This window comes from Lycium barbarum, chromosome 12 (assembly GCF_019175385.1).
Source record: "Lycium barbarum isolate Lr01 chromosome 12, ASM1917538v2, whole genome shotgun sequence".
NCBI lineage: Eukaryota > Viridiplantae > Streptophyta > Magnoliopsida > Solanales > Solanaceae > Lycium > Lycium barbarum.
In genome coordinates, this window is record NC_083348.1 from 64,747,439 (window position 1) to 64,758,639 (window position 11,201).

Here is an 11,201-nt window from a genome sequence, read left to right on the forward strand (position 1 = left end):
TCAATGCATTAAGGAGATCAAGGTCTTTGTACCAAATTTCATATTTTATTTCCTTCCCCCCTTCCCTAATTTTCTATGAATTTAAACAAATGGCTTACAATAAAATAGAATTACCACTAAATTTCAATACGATACAAATAAGAAGATTCAAAATATAAAATAACAATTAAATAGATCTGAAAAACTTAATATAGTGTACTGTTGTCCTATTTTACTTGTCTTTTTAATTTCTCCGCAAAAAAAAAGTAATGTCATTCTATATTTAGAAAAAAATTAACTTTAAACTTTTTATTTTGTCCTTAATGAGATGATTTGTGTCTTACAAATATCTCTAAGTTGTTTTAGACCACAAGTTCTAAGTTCGAGGGTCAAACACGAAAATTGTTTATCCCGATTTATTTGTATGCCCTTTAAATATCTTAAATTGTTTAATTAGTGTGACTTATAGTCATTTTTGTGTAGTTTTTAAATATGTAAATTATTTTTCAAATAACTTAAACATTATATGTCTGAATTCACAGTCAAAATAAAGAAGATTGACTCTCGAAATCTGAACTATATCACATAAATCGGGACAGAGAAAGCTATAAGCTCAAACCACACCACACGCCTTCCCCCAACCCCACCCATGCCCCCAAACCACCCCGCCTCCCCCCCCCCCCCCCCAACCAAATTTTTTGTTTCATGTATTTTACTTTACTTTTATTTTATTTTATAAGAAATGGGAAGTTTCTTTTTTCCCACCACCTTCTGCTCTGCTCCAATTTTTCTATTTCATATATTTATTTTACTTTTGTAAGAATTTTATAAATAAATGAGAAACTTTTTTCTTACCTCCCACCTCGACCCTTATCCCACCGCTTGCCCACCCCCTACTCGGCCCTTCCCCCCACACCACATTTTCTATTTCATACATTTTATCTTATTTTTATAAACAAATTTTAAAAATGGGAGATTTTATCTTACACGACACCCCATCATACCCCCGCCCCTCCCCCCTCCCCTCGCCCTCACATTTTCTATTTCATATATTTTATTTTACTTTTATAAAAAGTGAGAAATTTGTTCTTACCCCACCCCCCCCCCCCCCCCTAGAATTGTCTGTTATGTGTGTGTGTGTATATATATATATTCTGGTAAAAAAAAAATTCCCTGCCCCCAACCACAACACCCCACCTTCCCCCCCCCCCCCCACACACACACCCCGCCTATCCCCCCACTCCCAAACCACCAAATTTTTTCTTACCTCGTTATTTCTCCATTTTATGGTTATGAGACTTCATTTTTATGACTTATTTAATGTTGTCATTCTACTTTTCCGCTTATTAAATGAAAATGGATTAAAAATGAATTATGGTTCGCCTATCAGGTTAGATGTATGTGCCACCGTGAGTTGTTAGATTTTTGGGTCGTAACAATTACTTGCTCTAATTCGATGCTTCTTAATATAGGTTCCTTCTTTGCTTTGTTATCAAGTTAGTTTATAAATTTTTACTCATTTTTTTCAAAGCTGTATTGTTTATTTTATATGAAACAATTCCGATCAATTTTTAGTCAATTACTCATTTTGATTAGCTTTTAAAGATGAAACAAGTTTGTATACATTTCATTAATTTTATATTTTCTTGTAATTTCCATAATTTCTATGTAACTTTACCTATTTAAATAGTTAATTTTATTATAGTAATTTATAATGTATTAGTAAAAAAATTAAAGACCCACAGAGATAGCTGTTAAAGGGGCAAATATAAAATCAACCTTTATTCTTAATAGATAAGTCTTTAAAGTCAACGTGTTTTCTCTCAAAGTTAGCCTTAAAATCCTAGAAAATCAAAAACATAGTAACTGAACTACTATTCTCATGCCCCTCAAACGCACGATGCATACTTCACGTCTCTTCATGCTCACAAAACTCGAGCTCTCTATTCCAGGCTACAGAAGCTGGAAATCACAACTGATTACTGCCGTCGTCTACCTTCTGGTATGAATTTTTTCTAAACCTTATGCATTTGTAGAAAGAGGTATTGTTGATAAAGTAGTCTTTAATCTGTTTTGTTAGATAAGAGATAGCAATCTCTGTTTTCCTTATAAGAAAATACTCTGCTTTTGTTAGATATTGAGGACAAACCCTAAATTGAATTTTGTTGTCTTATTTGGGGGTTTAGGTTCATATAATCTAATTTGGGGTATCTTTGTATGTTGCTTAGTTTCAGCTTTTTATCGTGTTTTCTCAGGAACTAGACATGCATTGGAGATATTAAATTTTCCCTATTAATTATGTGTAAGAAAGGTACTAAGTCATAAAAAATGTGTACATGATTGACAATTGCTATAGCAAGCATATGCACATTATTAATATCATTGAAATAGAGAAATTTTGTAGTGGATGTCTCTAGCAATTTTTATTTCTCGGAGGATTTGGCGGTGCTACTTCTCGTCCTCCATTATTGAAAAAATAGGAATGATAAATGAGGTTCATATATATTTTGTTGATTTATGTTATCCTGACATGTATATGAGGTTCATATATATTTTTTTCCTTCGGAGGTTTGCTTACATTTAGAGCGACAAACAACTTTTCAATTTAACTTTGCTTAGAAAATGTTAAGAGCTATTGGAAATTACATTCTGAAGATCACCGCACTATTAAGAACTTGAATTTGTTGATTGTTTCATGGAAAAGCTCTATAAAAATCAGTTTTATGACAGACAACACGACTGGACTAATAATTAAGCAGTCCAGTCGAGGTAGTAATCAAAATGTATGCCTCTGTTTGTGTAATCCGATTCTGAGTTTATGTTGCCCATAAGAATTTTTTATTATGTTTTACATTTCCTTTTAAAAAAATAGTAATTTTCATTGTTTGTTAGATAGAAAGCATGAGTTCCTATAGAGCTGATCGTTCGTGGATGTATAATAGACTAGTGCCAAGTCGAAAAGGAGTCACTACTGAGTTCAAAGAAGGTGTGCGTCAATTTGTAGAGTTTGCATTAATGCAACCCGACTTTGTTTCTGATGGAAGTATAAGGTGCCCATGTTCAAAATGTGGAAATAGTAGTGGATTTCTTAAACCTCATGATATTAGAGCACATTTATACAATAATGGTTTCATACGTAACTATTATCAATGGGAATCACATGGGGAGCCTTTTGTACCAATTTCTAGGCTTCAACATAATACCAATACAGGCGATGGAATAGGTGCTGATAAATCACCAATAAATCCATACCGAGCTATGGTCGTGGATGCAATTGGTCCTAGTTTCAACTTTGATAGTGATGGATTTGATTTGGATGGTGAAGAAGAAGAAGAACCTCCTAATCGAAATGCTCAAGAATTTTTTGATATGCTAAAAGCTTCAGAAGAGCCACTGTTTGATGGATGTGTGACTCATTCTCAGCTATCAGCGGTGTGCAGGTTGCTGAACATTAAGTCTGAGTGTAACATGAGCGACAATTGCTATAATCAAATTTTGCTATTTTTGAAGGAGCTCTTACCCGAAGATGCTAAGTTACCCAATGATTACTATAGGACTAAACAAATGGTTGCAAAACTTGGGCTAGGATATGAAAAGATAGATGTATGTCCAACAGGTTGTATCCTATATTACAAGGATAACAAAGACAAAAGAGACTGTCCAAAGTGTGGTCAACCACGCTATAAGCCTAAGAAAAGAGGCAATGGAAGGCAAAAAGATGTTCCATATAAAGTATTGCGTTACTTTCCAATAACTCCGAGATTACAGAGGCTATATATGTCAACAAAGATAGCTGAACATATGATATGGCACTGGAAATATCGTCGTGAACCTGGGGTAATGAGTCATCCAAGTGATGGAGAGGCATGGAAAAAATTTGATCAGTGCCATCCTAGCTTTGCAATTGAGCCTCGAAATATTAGGCTTGGACTTGCAGCTGATGGGTTTAGTCCTTTTGGGCAGATGGCCCATCCTTATTCTTGTTGGCCAGTAGTCATCACACCGTACAATCTTCCGCCCGGAATGTGCATGAGTAGCCCTTACATGTTCTTAAGTCTTCTCATTCCTGGTCCCAAAAGTCCGGGGAAGAATATAGACTTATACTTACAACCTCTTATTGATGAATTGAAGAAATTATGGGTTGACGGGGTTGAGACTTATGACTCTCATAAGAAACAGAATTTTCAAATGCGAGCTGCACTTATGTGGACTATTAATGACTTCCCAGCTTATGGAATGTTGTCTGGCTGGAGCACACACGGTCTTTTGGCATGCCCTTGTTGTAAGGGGAAGAGTAAGGCGTTTCATTTAAAATATGGGAGAAAGGGTTCATTCTTTGATTGTCATCGTCAATTTCTGCCTATGGGTCATCCATTTCGGCGGGACAGAAAATCATTTTTAAAAGGAAGGGTTGAGCACGGTGCTCCTTCTCCTAGGTTGTCTAGTGAAGAAGTTTGGAACAATGTGCGTGGCTTACCAAAAATATTTGATGACCACACCTCCAATAAGTTGCCAGGGTTTGGGGATCAACATAACTGGACAAAACAAAGCATTTTCTGGGAATTACCATATTGGCACACAAATATTATTCGGCATAATCTTGATGTGATGCATATCGAGAAAAATGTATTTGATAATATATTCAACACAATAATGGATGTAAAGGATAAAACGAAAGACAATTTAAAAGCTAGAAAGGATGTGCAGACTTATTGCAATCGTCCAGAGCTTGAATTGATGGAGCATGAAGGAAAGATTTTGAAGCCAAAGGCAGCCTATTCATTGACAAAAGAACAAAAAAAGTTGATATGTGAATGGGTCAAAAGTTTAAGGTTTCCTGATGGTTATGCTTCCAATTTGTCTAGATGTGTAGACATGGATGATTGTAAGTTATCAAGGATGAAGAGCCATGATTGTCATGTGTTTCTAGAAAGGTTGCTACCAATTGCATTTCGAGAATTTTTGCCAGAGCCAATTTGGAATGCCTTAACAGAGATTAGCTTATTTTTTAGAGGTTTATGTGCACCTGTGTTAGAAGTAGAAGATTTACGTAAGCTTGAAGAAAGCATAAAAGTTACAATTTGCAAGCTGGAGAAAATATTTCCTCCTGGTTTCTTTGATCCCATGGAACATTTGCCAATTCACTTACCATATGAAGCAATAGCTGGTGGCCCAGTGCAATTTCGGTGGATGTACCCTTTTGAGCGGTAAGAATCTAAATTGAATCTTTGATTAGATAATTAATTAAATAATTAATGTACAACACACTAAACTATATATCAATATAGGGAGCTTCACGTTCATAAGAAGAAAGTGAAAAACAGATCTCATGTCGAGGGATCAATAGCTGAAGCTTATATCATTCAAGAAATTTCAACATTCAGTTCCCATTATTTCCAGCCTAATGTGCAAACTAGGCTGAACAAAGTGACTCGAAATGATGATGGAGGTGAAGTTGATGCACCTGATGGTTGTCTATCCATCTTTGTGCATCCAGGACGTCCGAGTGGGGAGATGAACAAACGCTATTTGTCCGATAAGGAGTGGGATGCAGCACGAATGTATGTTTTGTTAAATTGTGAGGAGGTTCAGCCATTCGTCCAGTAAGTTCATAATTTTTACCTGTAAAATGTATATGTACTGCAGAATGGCTAATTTAACAAAAAAATTATTACTTTTGTAGTATCTTTGAAGCTGAATTGAAAAGGCATTCAGAGAACATTAGCCTTGAGGAAATTGATAAAGAGACGAATAGTAGATTTGCCAACTGGTTTGAAGCTTATGTGAGTAAAATATAATTGTATGAAGAGGTTCCTACTCTTTACTTGTCTCGACTTATAATTTATATGTAACTGAACATACCATTGGCCTATTTGGTGTATTAATAGGTTCTTAATCCAGCTAACAACATAATTGATGAGCGGTTGAAAGACTTGGCTTCTGGTCCTTATAAGTGGGTGCAAACATGGCCTCAGTATTTTACGAATGGCTATAGGTTCGACATTCTTACTTATGGCTCTAACAAATCAACTATGAATAGTGGTTTGTGCATAAAAGGGACAAGTTGGAGTGACTATGAAAGTGACTACTATGGATTGCTCGTTGATGTGATACAACTAGAGTATCCTAATCCGACAAAGAAGAGAACTACTCTAGTGTTGTTCAAATGTGATTGGTTTGATCCAACAATGGGCCGAGGGTGGAAGGTTCATAATCAGTATGGTCTAATTGATATCAACCATAAGAAAAGGTTCTCAAGCTATGCCTATGAACCTTTTGTGTTGGCTGAACAAGCGCAACAAGTCTATTTTTCAGAATATCCCAGTAAAAAGAAAGATATTGTTGACTGGTGGGCAGTGTGTAAAATAAAAGCTAGAAACCGAATTGATTCCCCAAATGTCCTGTACCAAGAAGAAGAGACTTTACCCGCATTATTCCCAATTATCACTGATGATCTTGATAGCTTGCGTCATGAAAATGGTGAAGTGGAAGTACATGACGTTGAAAAAGTGACTGTTGAAAATGAAAGCGCGCACAATATTGATGCCATTGAAGATGATGAAGAGATAGAAGAATCTGATTTTGAATCGTCTGGTTTTGAGCAATATTTTAGTGAAACTGATGACAGTGAATAATAACAAGATCTTGAGTAGTGACTTTTACTGCAATTTCTTTCCTAGCATGTTTTCTTTTATTGCCATTGCTGGTCTTTTTGCCGCTAGATGTCATTTATGGAAGCTTAAGTATTATTTTTCTGAAGTTAATGCATCAATTTGTTAAATTGGTCATTTAGCACTCTTTTAAATGAAGTTTGTTTTTCCAGTGACGTCATCTGCTAAGAGTGACTTTCTTGATATTGCCTTGCAGTCAACAACTATAGTTTCTATTATGCTTTTTAGCACAATACTTAGCTGCTAAAAATATTAATATGCATACAGATAAGTGTGGGTGTATAATGTAGTCTTCATATTAGCAAATGTTGGCAGAATGCTAAAGTAGAGTTTTAACTATTTTTGGTCATGATATAGGATGAATGGATACTACTATCATTGCAAGAGTTAGAATATTATTGATTCACCATTTGAATGGGTGAATCATGTTAGCTTGTTTGCTTCTGTATTTCAGCCAACATTGAGTGCAAAACTGCAAATGAGCTTCATCATTTTCTATACATTAATCATTTATATTGTTACTTTTTCTGGTTGCGGAGAGTAGATGTTCTAGATTTTGCAGTCTTCTATCTTTATCCCATCTACTGTTCTTGTTAGATTTTGATCAGGAAATATGACAAGGGGAAGAGGCATTAAACGTAGTAGGGAAGGTCGTGGGCACATGTCTAATAAAGGAGGAGGAGGCAACCAGCAGCTACCAAACACCTCACAGGAGGATGTTAGTGAACCATCAACTCCTATGTCTCAACAGATTGGTTCAAACAATGGTATTGTCTCGTCAAATGAAAGTAATTCTCAGCAAATTGTACATACATCTCAAGATGGTAGTGCTCGGAAAACAACTCCTGCTCCTCAAAGTATTGGCAATCACCAAGAAATTCCTACTTCGATAGATGTTGGTCGTCAACAAGCTCCTTCTTCTCAGAATGTTGGTGCTGAGCAAGAAACTCCCGGACAAACACGATCTTTTGGAAGTAGTAACCCACAAGAAAGACGAGCTACTCTTGGTGGCATAAAATCCTTGAAAGTAAACGGAGATACGTAAGTAAATCAAATTATACAAGTTGTGGCTAAACAGTTTTCATTTAATAATTTTCACATAAAATGTTGTACTAATTATTTTTTAGATTCTGCCCACATGAGGCCGTTCGGGATGTGTCGTTAGCTTTTAAGAAAAGCTTCACGGGACCATGGCATTGTTGGAGCAAAGTTCCGGAGTATGTACGAGACAAATGGTTCAATGACTTTGAGGTACTTAAACAATAACCTACGGATTTAACTAAATGTCAAATTTTTTTGCTTTTAATTTTAAGAGTGGTCTTTTTTTGTATGCGCAATAAAAGTTCTTAAATTCTCCCTACCACTCTCATGATTCATCTATGATCCCTTCTTTTATTTTTAGAGGTAGTTATACTCTTGCCTATGCTCTCCTTGCTTTTGTTATCAATGTCACAGGTCTAATTATATATCTAACCAACTATTCTTTTTAACTATAAATGTACATCTTAACTTCACAAAACAATAATAATTTCATTGTTTACTTTCTAACTGCAGAAAAGTTATTCTTTTCCTGATGAGGATAAAGTTTTCGTTCGAAAAACTTTTGATCGGGTGGGTAGTGAAAGGTTGAGTGACAGTTTGGGAAAAGCAAAGAGAGAATTTTCAAGAACAAAGAAAATACCGAAGTGGATTGCTGAAGTTCATTGGGACGGTTTGATGCGATATTGGAACTCTGACGATTTTAAGAAAATTTCAACAATCAACAAGAAGAATAGAATGTCATCTAATAATGAAGAAGGTCCTTCCTTACATACTGGCGGATCAGTTGCATTTGCTGAGTACAGAAGACGACATGTAGTTTTTTTTTGTCTTTTTTTTGTATTAATCATTATTTAGTCTTATGATATTCTATGATTTATCTTGAAAATTAACAATATCTTTAATGGTTGTAGAAGGAACTAACTGGGGAAGATCTTCGAAGTGATGAATTGTATCTGAAGACTCACAAAACAAAAAATGAAAAGAAGTGGATCTGTGGGAAGTCGGAAAGGATATGGGTACGTTTTTTTTATCTTATTTCTTCAATGATATTTATTCTGGAAGTAGTTTTTGTTTAAATTAAAATTCATGTGAATTGTTTTTTTATTGAAGGAAAAGAAATTGCTCTATTACAGGAATTTTTTTTACCTTTTCTTTAATTCTTGGAGGTAACACCAGTAAAGTGATTTCACATTTGAGAGATTCATGTATGTTTTTATTGTAAGCTGAGGTGTTAGGTGCACTTTTTCACTGAATTCTGAAAAGATAAGTTGCTGGTGTAATTTTGTATTTTATTTTTAGTTGTTGCCTTCTTCAAGTGAGCTTTATCTTGTGTATTCAAATTTAAAGCTTTGTTGAAGAATCTGTGTGAACCGTTCGACATGTTCTGTTGCATATAGTAGTCTATCTTTTCCAGTCATGGAGTATTAATTTGTATGTAATAGCAACACTAGTTCCCACTTCCCAGAAAGCTAAATTTTCAAAGTAATGTATGAGATTCTTGAAGATAACAGCTCAACCGAGAGAAATATCATTCCAGTTTAGTGTGTGTGTGTGTGTGTGCATATTATCTTGTTTATTTTGAAACTAAAATGCTTCTGAGAAAGTATGCAAACTATATATCTGTTATAAAACTCCAACAAAGAACAAAATGCTCATGACTTGTGTTTCGGTTATCCATCATGTCCAAGAAAAAACTTACCTTAATTTTCTTGTCTGTCAAATATCTGGAGAGCTACATGCCTTGGGAAAACTGAAATCTAGTAGTAGTAAGACTGATAATTCATTATTTGGTGTGTTTCTCATGTTCCCTTTTTATAATACTAAGTACAATTTGTGACTGGAAAATTTCATTACAGAATGAATCTGATTTTTGCTATTTGACAGCTTTGTTATTCTAGGTGATAACTAATTACTTTCTTCTTTTTCAGAATTCAGTTACAAAGAATATTAAGGAGAAGGTTGGTGAAACTTCAACACTAAGGAATGAAGATGGTCTTGAAGTAGATGATGGAGACCTGGAGAGAAACACGACAACAGATGGAGAAGGGGAAGGAGAAGAAACTAGCGAAGACAATGATGTGAATTTGTTGAAAACTATACCGGAGGAGCAACTACTGAAAACTTGGATAGAAACAGTTGGACGAACAAAAAAAGGAAGAATATATGGTCTTGGCCTAAAAAATTCTTTGCTGGCAGATTCATCGAATGCTAACTGTGCGTCCGCTAGTGCTCCTAATCCTCCAAATGTGCCTACCGAACAAATTTTTGAAACACCTGAGTTTCAACAGCTTCTTAATCGTGTACTGGAGAAACGTATGGAGAATGTGTGGGAATGTATGCAAGCAGATATTCGGGAAAATATGGAAGCCGAAGTACATGTCGTGGTTCGTGCTGCTGTGGCTCGGATTCTTGGTTTCACTCCTCAACCACCACCAAATGGCTCTGGTTCTCCGCCAAACAAATCTTAGATAATTAATGTTATTGATTTATTTTATTTAAGACGTGTTTTATTTTACTAGCTGACTTGTCTGACTTGTTCTTCATCATTCAAGGATTGATGGTACTGTGATTATGCTTATTTGGAAATTTGAATAGATTTAATTATTTATTTTATCTTATGTCACATTATATATAAAATTATATTTGTATTTTGTCATATGCAATTTCTAGCTAGATTTAGCCCGGAAAACATCTCCAACCATACACAAATATTGGCTAGGATATTTATCAAATTAGCTAGAATGACCTTGGTAAAATATTCCTAGCTACTTTTAGCTAGTCATTTAGATAGGAAAGCATTCCAGGAAAAACAGGGAAAAGGCTAGAGATTTTTTAAGTTTTGCTAGGGCCATTCCTAGCTAAGTTTTTGTAAAGTCAACATTAATCAGACAAACTTTGCTAGGAACTTAGCTAGGTTAAGTCCTAGCAAAGTGTTTGCTATGGAAAGTGCCTAGCAAAGATATCCTAGCTAAAATTACCTAGGAATGACAAAATCTTCTAGCTAAAATTTAGCTAAGAGCTTATTAGCTACGGAAGTTTGCTAGGGTAATTTTCCTAGCTAAATTGGCGTTAGCTAGGGATTTTCCCACTTTAGCTAGGATTTGTGTCTCTAGCTAAATGGCTGTTCTCTTGTAGTGAAAGAATCTTAGTAATAATTTTAATGGAAAAATTACTAAGACTAATAGGTCTTACTTCTGAAAAAGTAGTAGGGGGATTCACTTTAGGGATTAGAGCTAAACAAGTATGAGTAAAATATCTTGAGATGGGACTGCCTTTGAAAAATTCTTGGACAAATTCAATAACTTCCCTTTTGATGATTTGCCAGCATTTTTGGTAAAACCTTCCTGTGTATCCATCTGGTCCTGCTGAACTAGTGGGGCTCATGCTAAAGATAGCTTTTTGAATTTCCTCTTCCTCTGGTAAAGTATTAAGCATCTCATTGTCATTTTCAGTGATGATTCTTGGTATCACATTAAGCAGATCATTATCCACATTCCTCTTCTGATTGCA

The 11,201-nt window shown here is 35.1% G+C and overlaps 2 protein-coding genes across 2 annotated transcripts; both read left to right on the forward strand.

Annotated features, from left to right (window-relative positions):
* Positions 1-2,880: 2,880 nt before the first annotated feature.
* LOC132624350 (uncharacterized) lies at positions 2,881-6,614 on the forward strand. Its single transcript, XM_060339143.1, has 4 exons — positions 2,881-5,186; positions 5,268-5,582; positions 5,663-5,762; positions 5,868-6,614. The coding sequence occupies exons 1-4, from the start codon at positions 2,881-2,883 to the stop codon at positions 6,612-6,614; spliced, it is 3,468 nt and encodes a 1,155-aa protein (XP_060195126.1).
* A 641-nt stretch (positions 6,615-7,255) lies between these two features.
* On the forward strand, positions 7,256-10,341 carry LOC132625049 (uncharacterized). Its single transcript, XM_060339819.1, has 5 exons — positions 7,256-7,691; positions 7,778-7,901; positions 8,205-8,504; positions 8,603-8,707; positions 9,620-10,341. The coding sequence occupies exons 1-5, from the start codon at positions 7,264-7,266 to the stop codon at positions 10,157-10,159; spliced, it is 1,497 nt and encodes a 498-aa protein (XP_060195802.1). The 5' UTR covers positions 7,256-7,263; the 3' UTR covers positions 10,160-10,341.
* The last annotated feature ends 860 nt before the right edge of the window (positions 10,342-11,201 follow it).